A 20,972-nucleotide genomic window follows, 5' to 3' on the forward strand; every position below is an offset into this window, starting at 1 on the left:
CAGCTGTGCACAGGCAGGGCTGGGCCTGCCCGCGTGCCCCCCAGAACCCTCCACAGCCCTGGAGGTGGCAAGCACACACTGCTCACGTCAACCCAGGGTGCCAAGGAGTGTCTTTTGATGCTGGAAGACAGCTCGCAGCTTGAATTGGCATCAAGGAAGGAAAAGAAACTGCCTCAGAAGACGTCCAGTGTCTGTGTTTGAGCCTCCCGGCCACTCCCTGCTGACCGTCGCCTGCATCTTAGCGTCAAGACTCCAGCCCAGATGGGGACACCGCCGGCGCCGTGGTAGTGAAGTGGGCCCCGTGTGCTTACACTTCTTTGACAAAATTTCTTTGTTTTTTGAACAATTTATTTAAAATTGCTCTATAATTTACCACTGGTATGTATTTAAGTTGCTCTTGTGAAAAAAAATCTTTCATTATATCTTTGTTCCTAAATTCCACGCTGTTGACGTCCTGTCTCCCGGAAGTGCGTTCTGTCTCCCGCTGCGCCCGGCTCGAGGACGCAGCGTCGCCACGTGCCCCCGGCCGTCTCGTGAGGGGAAGGTGTGTCTGCAGCACACGGGCTCCCCAGCCTTAGCGGGGGGGCCCAGGGGTGGTTGGTATTGGTTCAAACACTTGATGTTTCCTGAGGTTTCTTTGGGGTTCCAATGTTTAGCATGTAGAAGGGTTTCTGGCTACACGGTTACTTCATTTCTGTTTGTGAAATTTTAACTTCTAAAAACCCATACTCAGCAGGTGGGAGCACATCCCATGCTGCACAGAATCTGTGGGTTGGCACCCAAGGCCTTGCGTCATCTTAACGAGACTTAACATAAGGATGTGCCTCTGTCTGTCCCTCTGGAGTGTGTCCTCATTGAGACGGTGAAGGCAGCGTGTCCTCAGGTTGTGTGAGCCCCGACTTCTCACTCGGTCATGGGGCCAGGTGGTGGGGCGGTGGCGTGTGCACTCGTGTGTGTGCACAGTCGTTCCGTGTTGTGTGGAGAAGTGCCACCACTATGAAGGGTGTGTTTTTATGAAGAAATAAAAGCCCTACACAGAAACCATTGCAAGGCCATAACCGAGGTAGTTTTCAGCTGTGGGGGGGCAGGGCGGGGAGAGCAGTGTTTCCTGCCTGCTCCAGCAAACTGCGAAGGTTTCCTCTGAGTGTGCCACAAGGGGATGAAAATTCTCCAGCCTGGTACTCGAGGACTTGATTTCCAGCTGATCCCCCGAGAAGTCTTGGACTGAGAGGCCTCGGCGGGAGGCCCTCTTCTTCCCTTTCCCCGACTGTGCTTGTCGGGGCTCCAGGGTCCCCGGCTTGAGGGCACATGACTCTCCTGGGCCTGGGCCTGCCAGGGGTCCTTCCAGAGTCGGCGGCAACCCTCCCGTTGGCCTGGAGTGGACTCCTCAAGAGACTCTGGTCATTGTGCCATCATTTCCCAGACAGCTCCACTGCTCACCCCAGGGAGAGGCACTCGGGTCCCTTGCCAGGCTTGGGATACACTGGTGTCCGGGAAGCCAGAGAGCATCTGTCTGCACAGTGACTGGCTGTGCGTGGTTTGGACAGATGGTGGTATGGCCCTTCTGCCAGCCCCAAGCTTGGGGCTTGCAGCGTCCCAGTGACGGAGGACAGCCTGGTCACACATGCCAGCTGGGCAGGTGGCCCTGCTGCCCGTCCAGTGGTCTGGGAGCTGTGGTGTGGCTTGACCCCTCCTCACAATCCAAGGCTCAGAGGTGGGGGACACTGGTGCTGTCCTGAATTTATGGGCAGAAGCTGTGGGCCTGGCCCTGTCTGGCTGCGGGAGCGGTGGGTGCGGGGCTCAGCTGAAGGGGGGTGCACTGCCAGTGGAGCTGCTACCCCCAAGCCTCTCCTCCCAGTGGTGTGGTCACCTCCAGCTGGCTGAGGGAGGCCGGGAACAGGCCCCAGAGGTGGGCACAGTGGGCGTGGGGTGCCAAAGGCCCCCCCAGGACGGGGTCGGAGCTGAGACAATCCCTCTGTTGTCCCTGAAGCCACCGTCTCTCCCAGAGCCCAGGGGCCGCACATGGGGGCCGGGCTGGAGCCCCCGGCACCGGCAGCAGAGATGCCTGCTTGGGGCTCGGGGCCCCCTCGCCCTTCTCTGCAGACGACTGGAAGTTGAGGAGGGTCCGGAGAATTCTTCAGCCCCAGGACCGAGACCACCGGGACGTTCCTCGCTGCCATGCAGGTGGCTCTTCCCAGCCGTGGTGCCGCGGGGAGCCCAGAAAAAGGGCTCTGCTCGGTCCCCAGCGTGGCCCCGGCCAGCCTCTCCCAGCTGCCGGAGTTAGTCACGGAGGGTCCCCGGCTCCCCCAGGGTGTCACAAAGAGAAAGCGGCTCCCCTCTGGGGCCCCCTGCCGTCGGCTGGCTGCTGGCCAGCACGGAGAGGTGCTGGGAGCCCCGGGGTCTCGCTTGATGTCCTTGATTTCCCAGGGGACGGCCTGGGTCTTTCAGCCCCGGGGTCAGGGACTCCTTTCTCCTGGCTCAGCGTGGCAGGAAGCTGAAGGCCCCGCTGGGGCAGGGGCAGCGCCTCGGGGTCAGGAGGAAGGGGACAGGAGGGCTGGGGATGATCGGTCTCCTCCCACCTCGTGGCTGCGCCCCCGCGCCTTCTGGGGGGCCGGCCCAGGCTGGGCCGTGGGGGCCCGACTGTCTGTCTTTGCCAGGTCACCCAGAGCCTGTGGGCACTGTCTCGAGGCCGGGGGTCTGAGGTCTGAGCCTGCAGCCTGGAGGAGAGGAACGGGAGGGGCTGGGGGCTGCCAGCAGGTCACCAGGTGCACCCCGACACCCTCAGGGCTGTCGGGGAGGCAGATGGGGGGGCGCAGCGTTACCTGTTGAGTCGGACCTTCCTGGGAGGGACATGGAGGGGCCAGCCCCCCGGTAGCACGCGGTCACTGGGGCGTGGGGGCCCCGGGCGGCCCTGGAGCCGGCGGGCAGCTGGGTGGCAGCACTGAGCCCTCCCCCTTGGAGCCGGCGAGGTTTGGAGGGCGGGAGGCTCCCAGCGAGGCGGAGCGGGAGGGAGGCCGGCGGCCAGTGCAGGCCCCGCTGCATGCGCCCCGTCGTGCCCTCCGTGCTGCAGACATGTGTCGTGGCCTGGCCCCTCCGCGGGGGCGCTGAGGGCGGAGCTGCCGCCCACCCATGCGAGGGCCGGGCCAGGGGCCGCAGTGCTGAGCCGCCCGGGACACAGGACCCTAGCGCTGCCCGCTGCTGCCGGCCACCGGCCACCATGAGGGGCTGGGGCTGGGGCTGGGCCTGGGCCGCGGCCATGACCCTCCTCTGGCCGCAGCTCACGCTCCCCAGGGACGTGGGCGTCCAGCAGGAGCCCAAGAGGCCACGGCCGCCTGGCCAGCGCACAGAGCCCCCCAACGCCACCATCCCCAACCCTGAGAAGCCGCCCGGCTCCCCCAAGGTAGGAGGCTGGGGGCACGTGTGGGACGCCCTCCCGGAGGGCTCCTCGGTGGGGACAACAGGCACCCGGGGTGACACACTGCCGGCCTCCCAGCTGGCGGCCAGTGGCCCCTTCCCCTGCCCGTGACCACAGCCCTGTCTTGGTGGGGAGGGGCTTCAGACAGGGTCCTCATGATCCAGGGCTGGGGGGCATGGGGGGGCAGGCATTAAACCTTTAATGCCCCCAGCCGGTTGCACCCTGACCTGTCTGCTGTGGTCTGCGGTGGCCCTTGGGTTCAATCACCAGTTCAGGTTGGGGGTGCTCCAGGCAGCCTGGTGGGGTGCCCCTGTGGCCCCTGTGCTGGCCCTAGGAGCCCCTCAGGCCCGTCCTGCACTAGGGTCTTCTCCGAGGCAGGAGATGTGTGCGCCTGCCTCTCAGGCCGAGGGTCTCCTAAGGGGCCCGGGGCTGACCCCAGGGCCCGGTCCTGGGAGCTCTCCTGCTGCGGCTGCCACTAACGCTGTCCTGGGGGGAGTCCGTGGCCGGCCAGGTGTGCGTCTCCAGCCCCAGGGGCCACAGGTCGGGCGGGGAGTGGTGTTCGCAGCCGCAGGCCTCCGCCAGCCCTCGCGGCCTTTGATCCGCCCTCGCAGCCTCCCAGGGCGTCGCCGTGGCGGCCTGCCCGCTGCCCACGCGGCCCGAGGCCTGGGGCGCGTTTCCCAGATGGGCTGAAGAGGGATTGGCTCAGGACGAGGCGACCGTCCCCGGGCGGGGCCTCAGCTGGAGGTCACCGGGGGGCGGGGAGGAGCCCACCTCATGCCCACCTGGACGGCCTGGTGGGGACAGATGGGGTGGATGCCCCTGGCAGTGCGGTGGGGCCAGTGCCTGGGCCCCCGAGCGTGAAGGGCTGGGGTGGCTGTGGGAACAGGCAGATTCGGGTGCTTCTCTCATCTCCCTGTTTGGGGCCCAGATCGAGTTCATCCAGCCCCTCAGGCCTTGTCCGGTGCTGCGCCATCCCCAGCGTGGAGGCCGAGGGCCTGGCCCCGACGTCCTGCCCTTGGTTATCCCCGAGACCGGCAGACTGGCCTTCCCCGGCCCTCGGCGGCCCTTGCAGTGAAGCTGGGCTGCAGCTCTCGCACTCGCCGCCGCGCGTGGCAGGACACACGGAAAGCTTGTTCCCGCCTCCCACCCATTGCCTCGGCAAGGGCCAAGCCCACCGCAGGGACCCTGGCCAGCGGGCAGCCCCTAGCCTGCCCAGGGCCGAGCTCGGAGCACAGCTGCCTGGGGAGCCGGGACATGGCTCGGGGCTCAGGAAGGCCACCGCCTCCGAAAGGGCCCTGCCTGGCCGCCCCCTGCTCCGGCATTCCTGGGCTGGGTCCCCCGTGGTGGCCCTCGCTGCTCCGCTACCGCCCACCTTTCCTGCCCTGCAGCCACCCGAGGCCTCTGGGCCCGAGGTCTCCGACGCCCACAGGACATGGCTGGACTTCGTCCGGCGGCCCAACGAGGGGGCCCCAAAGAAACGGTGCCGAGGGCGGGGCAAGAAGTTGGTGAGGTCCCCCGGGGACCCTGGCTGGGGCCTGGCCCAGGGTAGGGGGTTGCCCCACCGGGGTCCTCACTCTCTCCCCCTTCCCCCCCACAGAGAGGCCTCTCTGGTCCCCCAGGACCTCCTGGGCCCCCCGGCCCCCCAGGGCCCCCTGGCGCTGCAGTCTCCCGGGAGGCCCTGCTGCGGGAGTTCCAGGAGCTGCGGAAAGGTGAGGCCGGGCCCCCGGGGAGGCCCCGCCCGGCCCGGGGGTGCCTGGGCTGACCCACGCGTGTCCCCACAGAAGCCACCGAGCACCGGCTCCCGGGGCCGCTGGGCGGGGGGCTGGTGGCCGAGGCCTTCCACTGCCAGCTGCGGGGCCCCATGCGGGTGGACAGGAAGACGCTGGTGGAGCTCCATGGCTTCCAGGCTGTGAGTGGGTGGGCTGGGGACCCAGTGGGGGCCCTGGGGTGGCCAAGAGGGGCCACCCGGGGTGGGGAGGCCTTCTCTGGGAGCCCGAGCCGGTGGGGGGCTGGTGACACACAGGGCCCCCCAGCCTGGAGCCGCCGCTCACCCACCGCCCTCGCAGCCCTCGGCCCAGGGAGCCTTCCTGCGGGGCTCGGGCCTCAGCCTGGCCTCCGGGCGCTTCACGGCCCCCGCCTCTGCCATCTTCCAGTTCTCCGCCAGCCTGCACGTGGGTGAGCCGCGGGGTGGGCTCAGCCCGGGAAGGGGCGTGGGGGTCCCGGGCCTCCCTCACAACCCCTCTCCCCCCACAGACCACAGTGAGCTGCAGAGCCGGGCCCGGCTGCGGGTCCAGGATGCCGTCCGCGTGCTCATCTGCATCGAGTCCCTGTGTCACCGCTACACGTGAGCTGCGGGACCACGGCGGGGGCTGCGGGGCCAGCTGTGCTCTTGCTCGTGCCTCCCCTGCATCCCTGCCCGCCCCTCACCTGCCGCTCGCCTGCCCCTCGCCTCCGCCTGCACCCCTTGCACAGGTCCCTGGAGGCCGTCGCGGGCCTGGAGAGCAACAGCGGGGTCTTCACAGTGCCGGTGCAGGGGATGCTGCAGCTGCAGGTGAGCGCAGGAGCCGGTGGGCAGCAGGGGACCCTGAGGCGGGGTGGGGGCCCCCAGCATCCAGCACCTGCGCCCGTGAGCCCCTAGCCCCGCGGGACCCTGTCTGCTCCCGGGCCTCTAAAGGCCTGGCTCTGTGGGCAGCTTCAGGCAGCTCAGGACTCCTGGGTTCGCGTGGTGGGACGGGGCTCTTGTTTGGTGGGCTGGGACCCCGAAACAAGAGGACGGTGTCCCTCCTGTGCCTCCCTGTGGGCGGGGGGCTGGCCTGGAGCTGGCCCCAGCCAGGGACATCTGCTGTTGGGGCTTCAGGCTGGACAGTATGTCTCCGTCTTCGTGGACAATGGCTCCGGGGCACCCCTCACCATCCAGAGCGGCTCCAGCTTCTCGGGCCTGCTTCTGGGCATGTGAAGACGGCCGAGGAGCGGCAGGGAGCAAAGCCGCCTTCCCCTCAAACCTCCCTTCCCAGCCCCCAGCCCCCCCCAGCCCTCGGCCCTCCTCCCCATCCTCTGTTAATAACCAGCCACAGCAATAAAGAACAGACAACCCTGTCACCCTGGCCGCTGCCTGGTTGTCGCCGAGGTTTGGGCCTCACTGGAGACGTGGCCAAGGGGCCTTGTCCGCATGTGGCCCCGGAGCTTGGGGTGGGCCAGCGGGGGGTCCTGCAGTCCGGGGGCCCGAGGCGATGAAATCGCAAGGACCAGCCCAGAGCCCCGGCCAGCACCCCGCAGGGAGGTGAGGGCAGCAGGCATGGGTGCAAGCCGCGAGTCCCACACATGACGCCAGGGCCACCCAAACGAGCACAGAGCGTGCACAGGGGCATGTGGGGCTGGGTGGGGGGCCCGGCCGGGGCTGGGAGACGGTGGGAGCCTCCACCGTAGACTGCACCCCCAGGCTGTGAGTCTGGTGGACTTGGGCCCCCCAACCCCAGTCCTGTCCTGGCTCCAGCAGTCCCAGACCTGAGAACGTAAATAGGCCGTGGGCAACAGCATCTCCGTGCGGCACCTGGGGGGGCTCAGCCCGTGGCAGGAGGGTCTGGAGAGGGAGGGCAGGGAGCTTGCAGCCCCCAGGGCCATGACCTGCTGGGCAGGGGGCACAGGAGGACCCTCCCTGCCGCCTGCCGGTCCAGGCAGCTGGGCGCTTTGGCCGCTGATCTGTCCCTGCCCCACTCCCTGGGGACCCTGGGTGGCCCTCGGCCCTGGGGGCATCCTGGCAGCCCGACCTGATGGGCGCCATCTGGGGTCCCCTGTGGCGGCTCGGGCAGGGGCGGCTGATGACTGAGGCCCTGGGGTCTGGGACCTGCTGCTCGGGGCTGGCGCTGGGTCTCAGCGTTTGCAGAGAAAGAATCAGACTCGCCGGCGCCCCGACTCCGTGGGCCCCGTCTTTCATCTCGCTGTCTCCTCCTGCCCCTGTCCTTGCCGTCCTGATCAGAGGCCGTCAGCCCCTCCGCCCTAATTCCCCAGAATGTGCTTCTCCAGCCTGGTGAGCAGGGAGGGTGGGCTGGGCGGGCGGGAGGGTCCCGGGAGGGCACTGGCGATGGGGCGTGGCCCGGCTGCCCCCACAGACCCTCCCTGACGCCCCTTCTCTCAGCCCTGCCTTCTCCCCCATCCCCCCACCCGCAGCACTTGAAGAGGCTGCCTGAGGCTTCCCTGAGGGTGTCCTGGGCCCTTGAGGTACGTGGGAGATGCTGGGGGGTCCTAGGGGGTGGGGGTGGGGTCACAGAGGAATGGAGCTTTTCTCCCAGTGGGCTTTCGGACGAACTGGGGGCAGAGCTGAGCCGTCAGCACGGCCTCATGGACCCCCCAACCCAAGGCTGACTTCATCTGGTCTCAGACCCATGCCACGCCCCCAGGCCCCCCCAGACGGGTGCTCCCTCCACGGCTGCCGGGTCTGGGCCAGGTCCCAGGGCTCTAGTGCAGACGGGTGCAGACGCCCTGGCCCCTGCTGCCCCTTCTGCTCGGGGACCGCATGTGAGGCCTGGGGCTGGGGGCATCTGCCTCAAGGGCCCTGTGGGAAGCAGCCCGGACCCCCAGGACCTGTGCCGGCTGCACTGGAAGGCCTGGGGGGCCCTTTGACCCTGTGCGAGGCTTGAGAGGGGCTGCACCATGCAGCTGCTGCACCCCGAGGTCTGTGTGTCTGTGTGTCCCTGGCCGAGTCGGTGGGGGTGCCCGTCCCCTGGGCTCCCCTTGCTGGGCTGCGGCTGCTGCATCCTGTGCCCCCGCATGGCAGGAGCCACGCAGGCCGGGGCTGTCCAGGCTCCTGGAGGACATGCCGGTGCCCGGCTCAGGGTGGCTGCCCGAGGCCTGGCCACCCTCCCTGGAAGCCTTGGGGGGTGCAAAAGGGGCCACTGTGCCCTGCGCTCGCATAGAAGCCCCTCCACGGCCTCCATGCCACTCGCCCAGTGCTGGCCTGGGACCCGGCTGGGGCTGAGCGGCTGAGTGTGCCACACATTCAGGCTCCTGGCTCCGCGAGAACTCAGGGCCCTGTCCCCTGGGGTCAGTGGGCCCCCTGCCGCCTGAGGTCTTCCGCCGCCTGGGGTCTCCCGCCGCCTAGGGTAGCTGGGAGACATGTCGGCATCTGGAACACAGCTCTGGCCCGAGCCTGTTCCTGCTGCCGTCACCACATCTGCCTGCTGCATGTCTGACAGGAACCCAGGTGGGCTCGGGGACAAAGGGCCTTTGTTGGGGAGAATTTGGGGTGCAGCCCGCTCTGGGGCAGTGACTCACAGGTTCCTCTGGGAGCTGAGTGAGGCGCAGGTGTGATAACATCAGGTTTGGCACACCTGACATGTCTCACAGGACTTGGGGCCGAGGCGGTGCCTACCCCAGCCCACACGAGGCACGCGAGGGGAGGGGACCCCGACTGAGCTTCTCCGAGAGACCCCGCAGCAGGCTGGCAGGACGGGGAACAGCTAGAGGCTGCGCCAGACAGCCCTGCAGAGTGCGTTTTTGCAGGGAGGTGCCCCCAGAAGCAGCCCCCGAAGCCCTCACTGCAGGCTCGCCCCCCGCCCCAGGGCCCCAGGGGTCATGGGGTGCTGTCCTCAGGCCTGTCCCTGCCGCGGCCCTGAGGAGGGCACAGACGCACGTCAGCAGCAGGACACCCGAGGCCAGACTCGCAGGAGACTTCCAGGCCACTGGCTTTGGAGGTGCCTCCTTGGGGCGGGACTTGGCGCCCCCATCGCTCCCCAGACGGGCTGCCTGGGACCTCCAGGCGCCATGGGGAGAGGGGCTGGGCTCGGGTTTCCTTCTCGGGTCACCAGCTGGGTCAGGCCCGAGCGCGGCGGGAGGGTGGGGGCTCAGTCTCTGAGGTCCAGCTGCTGTCGCCACCGTTGTTTACTCTCGAGGACGGGGGGTGCTGGCGTGGCCAGCTGAGCCCTGCCTGGGGGAGGCCACACGGAAACAGCAGGACCCGGGGCCGGGGTGGCAGGCACCCGTGCCCAGACGGGGTTTGGGGGTTGGGGACGAGCGGCAGGACACACAGGGGACCCTCGGCGTCCTTCTAGGTGGCCAGGCCCGTGGCTGCCCTTCGCTGTCCCCCAGGATCTGACCTGTCGGCCGGGGCTGGGGGACCCCAGGGCGGGCGTGGGTGCAGGTGTGTCAGGAGGGGGTCAGGGCTCGGGGCGGCACGTGCAGACTCCGGACACCCAGCGCCCCGAGCACGGGCTGTCCCTGTCCCCGGCCCCGTCCTGCTCCCTGGGGGCCCCGGAGTCTGGCTGCAGGCCCAGAGGTGGAGCCCAGGCCGGCGACTGTCCTCCAGGGGACGCGAGGGGCCTGAGGGTCTCACCCTCTGCTGCTGTGTCCACCTTGGGCCGTGCAGGAGGGGCCCGGAGGAGGGCCGTGGGCCGTGGGTGCCGGCTGGGGGGTGGTCCTGCTCGGCCCGGGACCTGAGGCCGGGCCTCTGCCCCCCACCGGCTGCACAACCGGCCCCAGGACGCGGCGCCTGCAGCGGCCTCGGCAGCGAGTCCCGAACCCAGAACCCGGGTGCACCGTGACTGCCAGTCGTTCCCATTGCATCAGTTTCAAACCTCCCTGGTCCCGTGTCCCTTTCTGGGGCCTCTGCCGGCCGAGGGTCCACACACAGCACCAAACGAGGACAGGACCTTGGGAACCGGCAGGAGGGGCTGGGGGCTGCCACATCTCGGGGTCTGCTCCCTGAAGAGCCGGCTTGTGAGTACCTGTGTCTGTCCCGGACGCCGTGTGGGGCGACCCGTGTCCCTGGCACAGCCCCGAGGCTCGGGCCGGGCCCCAGGCAGGGTCAGTGCCGATCGGGCCAGGCCGCGGGTCAGGTCAACCGAGAGGCGCCACCTGCCAGCCCAGCTCCTGTGACCGGCCGGCGCTGGTCAACTTAGGGGACCGGGCAGGCCCCCAAGTCATGGGGAGGAGAGGGGCTGTGCAGCAGCCCCTGTGGGTGGCGTGGCGCAGGATGCCTGGGCTCCAGGGAGACCCTCAGGGGCCCTGTTTGCTTTGGGTGGTCCCTGAGAGGGACGGGGGGTCCCCTGGTCACAGTGTGGCCATGGGTGGGGGCAGAGAGGGGCAGCAGCTCCACCCACAGGGGCGGGTGGGTCGGGAAGGGCTGGAGGGGCTGCCAGGCAGGTGGGTCCGCGCGGGGGCGGGCGGCTGGCGGGATGGCCGGGCGGACGTGGCCGAGCACATGGGGAGATGGGGGGCTGGGGCAGCCGGCACTTACCACCGGGTGGAAAGCGAAGGTGCCTGCTTGTGCGTTTACCAGGCTGGGGTCTGGGGCACCAGCGAGCCAGGCCCCTTCCCAAACTTCCAGAACCAGAGCCTGTGCTCCGGCACCCTTGGCTGCCCCTTTGGAGGCCCTGCCCGGGCTGGGGGTGAGGGCCGGAGCCCCACTGACCCGCCATGCTCCCTAGTTTCCCTGTACCCCTCACACACAGTGCTGGGCAGCCAGAGCCTGCGGTTTCCCCAGAATGTTCTCAGTCTTGTGGTTTCCACAGAGGGTGATGGGGGCCAGCGGGGGCCGCAGGAGTGGCCGGCAAACCCGGCTGTGAAGAGGCAGGAGCGTGAGGAGCGGCTCAGGGGCGGGGGCCTGGGTCACGGAAAGGACTCGGGTGAGCCGAGCCCTGGGGGGACCACTGGGCAGAGACCCTATGTGAGCCAGGTCTGTGGCCATGCTCACTCTGCGCAGGAGACCCCCCACTGCTCCACGACCCCCCCCCCCGCTGCTCCCGGACCCCCTGCTGCTCCCGGACACCCCCCCCCCCCGCTGCTCCCGGACCCCCTGCTGCTCCAGGTTCCCGCCAGCCCCATGGCCCTGTGGCTGGGGGACTTAGTCGGGAGCACGGTCTGCTGCCCCCACCCCCCTGAGGCTGGCGGTGTCTTGGGCAGCTTGGCCTGCCCCCCTGCTCCTCCTGCATGGCCCATGCTCGGGAAACCAGACGCCCGGCCGGGGCTCTGAAGCTGCGTCCACTTTGCACATGTGGACGCCCAGGCTCAGCGGCCGAGGGACCGTCCCAAGGCCACACTTGCCGGCTGGACCCAGGGTGCACAGCAGCCCGGGGGGCACCAGGGTGGCTAACAGAAGAACCTCCCACCTGGAGGCGCCGGGTGTTGGCTTGTGTCCACAGGTCCCGGGGGCCGCGGGGGTGGGCGTCCTCGGCAGCCACAGCTCTCCGGCCGGTCGAACTGGACACCAGGCGGCGCTGGAGGCTGGACGCACCTCCCCGGCCCTCGCGAGGCGGCCGTTCCCTGCCCCCCAGCCCCCCAGTCTCCTTGGCTTCCTGCGGATCCCCCACCCCCAGGGCCTTCAGCGCCCCCAGCCCCCACCACCTGCCTGGGCACAGCCTGGGGTTGCTGCCCGAGGGGCAGGGCATGGCTCAGACCCCGCGGGGACAGGAGGGGTGGATGCAGCAGCCCAGAGGGGTCCAGCTGTGGGTGCTCCTGCCCCTCATGTGCTGCCCCAGAGGCCACACCCACTGCCCCCCTTGGTGTGGCTCTCGGGGTGACTCCAGCCATCCCACCCCTGGGACCCTGCAAGGAACCTCTCCTGACCCCACGGTTCTCTCCAGGGCGGGGTGGGCCATGTTCCCCCTCAATAGTGTAATCAAGACGGAAAATAGTCGCAGAAAGCAGAGTTCCAGTATTAACTCCCCTCCCGGTTTCCCCGTTCTTCTCATTGTGCGTTAGTGTGGTGCATTGATTACAACTAATCAGCATTATTAGAAGTTTATTAATTACTGCCCATAGTTTCCATTAGGGTTCATCCTTTGTGCTGTAGAGTTCTATGGGCTTTTTAAAAACCCATACAGGAGATGCGGGGCCAGGTGGCACGTGGTGAGGTGTGGAATTCGGTTAGCCCTCTAGGGCAGCTAGTCAACAGCCAGGAATTTCTGGAACAACTGTCTGGGGGACGTTGGTCACCAGACACCCATCGTACACCACTCTGGAACGGGTGGAAGTCGTCTCCGAAACTGCAGAGCTGGTGCCCCTGCCCCACCGGCCCTGCAGGCTGAGCTGGAGCCTTCCCTGCGGGAATCAGAAGCCGTCTCTACTAGAGTGAGGGGGGAGCTCAGCCAAGTGCCAACTGTGATTTTTTTAAATTTTTTTAATTGAGGTTGTTCACATACCATATAATTATGCAAAGATCCAAAGTGCACAATCAGTTGCCCATGGTATCATTATACAGCTGTGCATCCATCACCACAATTAATTTTTTTTCAATTTCTAGTACATTTTCATTACTTCAGAAAAGAAATAAAGACACACAAAAAAGGAAACTCAAATCCTCCCATACCCCTAACCACCCCCCCTCCATTGATTCATAGTATTGGTATAATAATTTGTTACTGTTGATGAAAGAATGTTAAAATACTACTACCTAAAAAAGAAAACATAGTACTAACTGTAGTAAATAGTTTGCAATAGGTATATATTTTTTTCTATATGCTCCTCTATTATTAACTTCTAGTTACAGTGTCATACATTTATTCTGGTTCATGAAAGAGATTTCTAATATTTGTAGTTAATCATGGACATTGTCCACCACAAGGTTCACTGTTTCATACATTCCCATCTTTTAACCTCCAACTGTCCTTCTGGTGACATACGTGACTCGGAGCTTCCCCTTTCCACCACCTTCACACACCTTTCAGCATTGTTAGTTATTCTCACAATGTGCTACCATCACCCCTGTCCATTTCCAAACGTTTAAGTTCACCGTAGTTGAACATTCTGCTCATAATAAGCAACTGCTCCCCATTCTTTGGCCTCAATCTATATCCTGATAACATATTTCATGCCTATGAGTTTACATATTATAATTAGTTCATGTCACTGAGACCCTGCAATGTTTGTCCTTATGTGGCTGGCTTATTTCACGCAATATAGTGCCCTCAAGGTTTCTTCCTCAACCCATGTTTTTGAGATGGTTTTGTTCACACACCGTACATTCTGTCCTGAGTAAACAATCGATGATTCCCTGTATAGTCACGTATTTATATATTCACCACCATCGCTACTATTTATATAAGGGCATCTCCATTTCTTCAAAAAAGGAGGAGGAAGAGTCATAGTAGGTAGAGAGACAAGACAAAAAGGAAAAAAGAAACAAAAGAAAACAAAACGTGACAGCTAGGAAGCGACAAAAGGAAAGGTAGCATTAAGCTAAAGTAGAATAAAGAGTCAGACACCATCACCATTGCCAAGAGTCCCACACCCTTCCCCTATGCCCCGCCGCCATATGCATTTAGCTTTGGTATACTGCCTATGTTATATTAAAGGGAACATAATACCCTGTTTCTGTTAACTGTAGTCTCTAGTTTGCATTGATTGTATTTTCCCCCCAATCCCACCCCATTTTTAACACTTGCAATGTTGACATTCATTTGTTCTCCCTCATGTAAAAACATATTTGTACCTTTTATCACAACTGTTGAGCACCCAAGGTTTCACTGAGTTATACAGTCCCGGTCTTTAACTTTCCTCTTTCCTTCTGGTGTCCCCCATGCTCCTAACCTTCCTCTTTCAACCATGCTCACAGTCATCTGTGTTCAGTGTACTTACATTACTGTGCTACTATCTCCCAAAATTGTGTTCCAAACCTCTCACTCCTGTCTTCTCCTGTGAGTTTATAGTGCTCCCTTTAGTGTTTCCTGTAGAGGAGGTATCTTGTTCACAAACTCTGTCATTGTCTGTTTGTCAGAGAATATTTTAAGATCTCCCTCATATTTGAAGGACAGTTTTGCCAGATACAGGATTTTTGGTTGGTGGTTTTTCTCTTTCATACTTAATATTTTTTATCATCCCACCTCCTTCTTGCCTCCATGGTTTCTATTGAGAAATCCACACATAATCTTATCAAGCTTCCTTTGTATGTGATGGATCACTTTTCTCTTGCCACTTTCAGGATTCTCTTTTTATCTTTCACATTTGATAATCTGATTAAGTGTCTTGGCGTAGGCCTATTCAGATCTATTCTGTTTGGAGTACGCTGCACTTCTTGGATCTGTAATTTTGTCTTTCATAAGAGATGGGAAGTTTTCATTGATTATTTTTTCTATTATTGCTTCTGCTCCTTTTCCCTTCTCTTCTCCTTCTGGGACACCAATGACACGTACATTCTTACTTTTCGTTTTGTCCTTAAATTCTCAGAGATGTTTCTCATGTTTTTCCATTCTTTTCTCTATCTGTTCTTTTGTGTATAGGCTTTCAGGTGCCTTGTTCTCCAGTTCCTGAGTGTTTTCTTCTGCCTCTTGAGGTGTGATGTTGTATGTCTCCATTGTGTCTTTCATCTCGTGTTGTGCCTTTTATTTCCATAGATTCTGTCAGTTGTTTTTTTGAACTTTCGATTTATGTATGCCCAGTGCTTTCATTACATGCTTCATCTCTTTTGCCATATCTTCCCTAAATTTTTTTAATTGATTTAGTATTAGTTGTTTAAATTCCTGTATCTCAGTTGAAGTGTAAGTTTTTCCTTTGACTGGGCTATAACTTTGTTTTTCTTAGTGTAGGTTGTAGTTTTCTGATGTCTAGGCATCTGATTTCCTTGGTTACCTCAATCAGGTTTTCCCAGACCAGAACGGGCTCAGGTCCAGTAGGAGGCAAAAGTATCACATCTCCCTGAGGGTGTCTTAGATTGGTACACCCTGTGATGCCTCAAGTCACTACGCTTTTCCACCCAGCAGGTGGCACCTGTCAGCCTGTAACTCCAGACTGGTGTAAGGAGGTGTGGCCTGTGGCTGTTTCCCCAAGGCTCTGGGGATGGTTCCAAATGGAAGGTGGGTAGTAGAGCTGGGCCCCACCCTCCTTCCTCCCAGAGAAGATAGATTCCCTAGGGAGAGGTCATTAGCATTTCAGTTGTCTCTCTCTGCCTGTGCTGTCTCCACCCTTGTCTGGGTCAGAGCACTGGGAACTGAAAATGGCTGAGGCTTTCTCCACTGAGCCAAAAAAGGGACAGAATGCCCCCCTTCAGGGTCAGTCTGTGGGCCACCTCACTTTCACCCATCGGCCAGAGACAGCACTCAGTCCTCTGGGCTCCCCCTCCCTCCCAGAGAGGTCTTTGAGCTCTCCAAGGTCAATCCTCACCAAAAGCCTCTCTCTGCTTATTGGGGATTCCTAGCTTGTAGTAGTGAGCACTCCACGCTTGTTAAGTAAAACCCCAGTTGGAGCTCAGCTGAGCTATAGTCACTTGCTTAGAGAGTGCTGCTCTCTAGCACAGTGAGACTTTGCAGTTTGCTGTGGGGGAGGGGGCTCTCAGGCTTTGCAGTTTGGGCTGTGGGGAGATGGGGCTCCCAGCTTGGATCTGCAGTTTTTACTTACAGATTTTATGCTGTGATCTTGGGCATTCCTCCCAATTCAGGTTGGTGTATGATGAGTGGATGGTCACATTTGTCCCCCTGCAGTTATTCCAGATTATTTACTAGTTGTTCCTGGTTGTTTATTAGTTGTTTCAGGGGGACAAACTAGCTTCCATTCCTCTTATGCTACCATCTTCTTTCTCAATCCAAAAGCTATATCCAATTGTGATTTTAATGAACAAATTTGGACTATTGAATACAAGCTATGAGCACAGAGAAAACTGGAGGAAGCAGGAAAGGAACCCTGAGGTCTCTCCCAGCAGAGAGGAGGCTGGAATGATGGGGAAAAAATAAAAAAAGAAACAGAGGCTTTTTGAGTCTGCTGAGCTCAGAATACTGGAAAAAGGCTGTGCCCCAAGGAGAGGGGCACATAGACCTGGGTACTTACTCCAGACTACCAGCAAAACTGGGGGGCTGGGGATTGGCTCTGAAAAGGGGATGTCTTTCTTTTTCTTTTTTTTCCTCTCATTCTAATAAGCTCATTAGAGAAAGCCTCAGGCATTTTCATTTGTCAGGGCTGACCCAGGCAAGGGTGGAGTTAAGACAGAGAGACAAAGAAGGAAATCAAGCAAAGGAGATAATTCCCTAAAGGGTATATCTTCCCTACAAAAAGGGGGAGGCAGGGCCCAGTTCAAGTGGCTGCTCTCCCTCAGAGAACTCAGACCCAGGCTTTGGGAAAAGAAAAAGGCAAGCAAACCAAGAAAAACAAACAAACAAACAAAAACAAACAAAAACAAACAACTTAAGCTTGGCTTCTGACACCCTCAGACCCCGACAGGGATGGGGCTCTTTACACCAGTGGGGAGCTGCAGGCTGACAGGCATCACCTGCTGGGCAGGACAGGAAAAGCACTGAGTCTAGAGGTCTCACAGGAAAGTCTGACAACCTGCTGGGTCTCACCCTCAGGGAAACCTGATACCGATTACAGCCTCCTCCTGAGACCTGGGCCCCTGTGGCCCGGGAAAATCTGATTGGGTTCGATCATATCTGGATAGACCCTCCCGCAAAAAAGAAAAAAAGGTTCCATACAGGCAGGACAAGAACCAGAATAAAAAGAGCTGAAAAAATCTGATCAGTTAAACAGAAGCAATGTAAGAGGTCTAGAATTAGTTGAACTGAACACCAAAGAACAGAGAAAGAACAAAGCCAACCAACAAGAAAACCCTAGGTAAAATGACCTCTAGAATAAACTAATCAAGGGAACCAGATGCCTAGACACCAACAAAAATTTACGAGTCACACTAGGAAAAATGAAGATATGGCCCAGTCAGAGGAACAAACTAACACCACTTCAAATGAGATACAGGAAGTGAAACAACTAATTAAAGATGTTCAAACAAACATGCTTAATCAATTAAAAAATCAATGAGATGAGGGAAGATATGGCAACAGAGATGAAGGGTATAAAGAAGACATTGGGCAAACATAAGGAAGAACTCAATAGCGTAAAAAACCAAATGGAAGAACTTATGGGAATGAAAGGCACAATAGAAGAGATGAAAAACACAATGGAGACTTACAGATTTGAAGAGGCAGAAGAAAGGATTAGAGAACTACAGGACAGGCTTCTGAAATCCTACACACAAGAGAACAGATAGGGAAAAGAATGGAAAAATATGAGCAGGGTTTCAGGGAATTGAATGACAACATGAAGCACACGAATATATGTGTTATACTGTCCCAGAAGAAGAAGAGAAGAGAAAAGGGCAGAATGGAGGAAATAATCACGAAAAATTTCCCATCACTTATGAAAGATATAAAACTACAGATCCAAGAAATGCAGCATATCCCAAACAGAATAGATCCAAATAGACCTACTCCAAGACACTAATCAGATTGTCAAAATTCTGAAAGCAGCAAGAGAAAACTGATCCATCACATACACAGAAGTTTGATAAGACTGAGTGCAGATTTCTCAACAGAAACCATGGAGGCAAGAAGGCAGTGGTATGATATATTTAAGACACTGAAAGAGGGAAAAACTTCCAGCCAAGAATTCTATATCCAGCAACACTGTCTTTCAAAAATGAGGGTGACAAATATCCATCAATGGACAAGTGGATAAACAAACTGTGGTATATACACATTGGTGAACCGAACAGTGACCTGTGGGACACTGAGCATCTGCAAGCAGGACTGAAGTTGTGAGGTCTGCAACTGGGTGAATGAAACTTGAGGACAGTATAAGTGACATAAGCCAGAAATGAAAGACAGGCATTATAATGTCTCACAAACATGGACAAATTATAATGTGCAAACTCTGAGAACTGAAGCTGAGAGCACAGGTTATCAGGGCAAGTCTTATAACATGGACTTGACACCCCAGGGGTGTAAATCCCCCTGGCCACATGGGACATGACTCTGGGGATGAGCCTGGCCCTGGCATCATAGGATTGAGAAAGCTTCTTGGACCAAAAGGGGGAAGAGAAATGAAACAAAATAGAGTTTCATTGGCTGAGAGATTTCAAATGGAGTTGAGAGGTCACTCTGGAGTTATTCTTATGCATTATATAGATATCCCTTTGTAGTTTTTAGTGTATTAGAATAACCAGAAGGAAATAACTGAAACTACTGAACTGTAATCTAGTATCCTTAACTCTTGAAGATGATTGTGTAACTATATAGCTCTTAAGGTGTGACTATGTAATTATGAAAATCTTGTGACTGACACTCCCTTTATCCAGTGTATGTAAGATCAGTAAGAAAATAAGGAGAAAAAATAAATAGAGGGAGAATAAAGTGTATGGGATGTTTTGGGTATTCTTTTTTATTTTTATCCTCATTTTTAATTTTTTTTGGCATAATGAAAATGTTCAAAAATTGAAGTTGATGAATGTACAACTATGTAATGGTACTGTGAACAATCGAATGTACGATTTGTTTTGTATGACTGCGTGTACGTGAATATATCTCAATAAAATGATAAAAAAATTGATTGTGGTGATGAATGCACAACTATATGATGATACTGTGAACCACTGATTATACACTTTGGATCATTATCTGGTTTATGAATATATCTCAACAACATTGCATTAAAAACATATCTACAGTACAACATAAAATTTCTCACTGTAACCATCTGTAAGTACAATTCAGTGGCATTAATTATGTTTACATGTTGTGCCACCATCACCACCTTCCATTGGTAAGACTCTATCACCCCAAACACAAACGCTCACCCATTAAGCAATAACTCCCTAAATATGTATTAAATTGACATATTTTAATTAATTTCTTTTTAGAGCTCTTGTAGGTTTACAGAACATTCATGCAGAAAGCAGAGTTCCCATATACCCCTCGCCTCTCCCCACCAGTTTTCCCTCTTATTAACACTTTGTATTAGTTTGGTACCCTTGTTACAATTGATGAAACAACATCATTATAATTCTTTTATTCACTAAAGTGCACAGTTTACATTAGGGGTTCATATGTTCTATGGGTTAAAAAAATTTTTTTTTATTCTAGTAATTAACACACAGTATACCACATAAAACTTTCCACTGTAACCACTTTCAAGCATCCAATTCAGTGTAATACACATTTTTAATTAAACTTGCTTCGAGATCATTGTAGATGGGCAGGCGGTTTTAAGAAGTCACACAGAGACCCCTGAACCCCAGTGGCGCCAGCGTGCACCCCAATGATGCCAGCCTGCACCCCAGTGGCGCCAGGTCGCACAACGGCCCAGCCAGGAAACCCACCTCCGACGGTCAGACCCAGAACTGCCCTGCGGCCCGGCCTCCTTGCCGCCCTCTGCCACGTGCTTCTCCCCGACGGCCTCGGAGGGCGCAGGGCCGGGGACCCTAGAAGGGGGCGGGAGCGTCCCCACAGCACAGGCGGAGGAGGGCCCCCCAAGGCCCTCTGCCCACCCCCGCGGCCCCTCTCGGCCGCCCTCCGCGGGGCTCTCCGAGGGCCCTGGATGGGGACGGGGGACACTGGCGGAGCCCGCCGAGGTCGGGTGCTGCGCGCCTCCGAGTCCTCGGTAAAGGCCACGTCGACCCCGACTCCCCAGGGGCGGCGTCGGGGTGGGGGCCGCGCACCTGGGGGCCCTCACCGCCCGGCGCTCCACGTCCAAGGGCCAGCGGGTGCGGCTGCCTCCTGCTGGGACCCGCCAACCCAGGTTGTAGCTGCTTTAAAACTTGCTTTAAGATGACCGTAAACTTCCACTTTTGTAGGAGAAAAACAGACGGGGGCCTACTGGCAAATTCTCGAGGTTCAGCCTAACCCAGCAGACATTTATTTCACCAGCTCAGGAACGTCTAAGGAAGTTTTCAAAATTTTTCTGAGACAATTAACAGACATGTGCGGGGATTTAAGAGCTTTTGCGGCCAGAAGGGTCTACGACACGTGGGTCCTCTCCTCCGCGGTGGTCACCTTTCCAGGGAAAGCAGAGCCGGGTGGCGATGGGGAACCCCGGCCCCCGGCCGCCTGGTCCTCAAAAAGCCACCTGGAGCGCTGAGCACGCTTGTCCTCATCTGAAGAGCGGGGCCTCGAGGCCGCTGACTCCTCGGGTCACCCTCACATGGGATGTTCCTGCTGTGGGTGGGTCCCGGGGTGCCTGGTGCTAGGGTGGGACCCACTCCGGACCCCTCCAGGAGAGCGCTGGCGGACAGCGGCCGCGGGGCAGGCACCCCTGGCTCTCCCCCTGCCCAGAGCTGTCAGGCCCTGGGGTTGGCCGGGTGCCCTGAAACCTAAAGATGGGAGACGGCAGCTCAGGTCGCAGATCAACACCCCCCACACACACCCCATTTCTGGTTCAGGGCTTTGCGCGGAGACCCAAAAATAACAGTGACTTTGATATACTCCTAATAAACATACTTTTCTATATTTAAACAGAAATTACCCAAACCCAATCTCATGCCCAGCCTGAGAACCCAAAAGGACGGGTAACGAGCGGGCTGATGAAAGCGTTGTAAAGAAACGGCTGAACAAACATCTTTGAGTCTTTGGTACAGAGGGGAAAAAAGATTGCCCCGAAGTGGAAATACAGAGGGTGTGGCCAGAGCAGCGCCCAGGAACCTGGAACAAACCCCAAGCAAGGCTCCAGAATAAAAATGCAGGGCGCGGCGCGGCGAGGCCTCCAGAGCCACTTTGTCTTACTTCTGCAGAGACAAAGTGTCCCCTTTCAACATTGAACGAAAACGAAAGAGGAAAGAAGGACTGAAGTTCCGAGCGTCTGAGAACGGGTACGC

The 20,972-nt window shown here is 58.5% G+C and overlaps 1 protein-coding gene across 2 annotated transcripts; it reads left to right on the plus strand.

Moving 5' to 3' along the window:
• The first annotated feature begins 197 nt into the window (after positions 1 to 197).
• C1QTNF12 (C1q and TNF related 12) lies at positions 198 to 6,498 on the plus strand. 2 transcript variants are annotated; one of them, XM_037828737.1, is made up of 8 exons: positions 198 to 3,400; positions 4,804 to 4,920; positions 5,013 to 5,124; positions 5,197 to 5,324; positions 5,482 to 5,590; positions 5,669 to 5,759; positions 5,888 to 5,966; positions 6,273 to 6,498. In XM_037828737.1, the coding sequence occupies exons 1-8, from the start codon at positions 3,041 to 3,043 to the stop codon at positions 6,369 to 6,371; spliced, it is 1,095 nt and encodes a 364-aa protein (XP_037684665.1). In that variant the 5' UTR covers positions 198 to 3,040; the 3' UTR covers positions 6,372 to 6,498. The 2 variants fall into 2 exon arrangements, with proteins under 2 accessions (XP_037684665.1, XP_037684664.1); XM_037828736.1 differs by having other exon boundaries at positions 4,804 to 5,324.
• Positions 6,499 to 20,972: the final 14,474 nt, after the last annotated feature.

This window comes from Choloepus didactylus, chromosome 2 (assembly GCF_015220235.1).
Source record: "Choloepus didactylus isolate mChoDid1 chromosome 2, mChoDid1.pri, whole genome shotgun sequence".
NCBI lineage: Eukaryota > Metazoa > Chordata > Mammalia > Pilosa > Megalonychidae > Choloepus > Choloepus didactylus.

Bases quoted from the DNA above. Each gene is read 5' to 3' on its own strand.
- C1QTNF12 (XM_037828736.1), top strand. From the start codon at position 3,041: ATGCGCCCCGTCGTGCCCTCCGTGCTGCAGACATGTGTCGTGGCCTGG. The intron at 5,591-5,668 runs GTGAGCCGCGGG...CTCCCCCCACAG, and splicing joins CTCCGCCAGCCTGCACGTGG to ACCACAGTGAGCTGCAGAGC. The intron at 5,760-5,887 runs GTGAGCTGCGGG...CCCCTTGCACAG, and splicing joins TCCCTGTGTCACCGCTACAC to GTCCCTGGAGGCCGTCGCGG.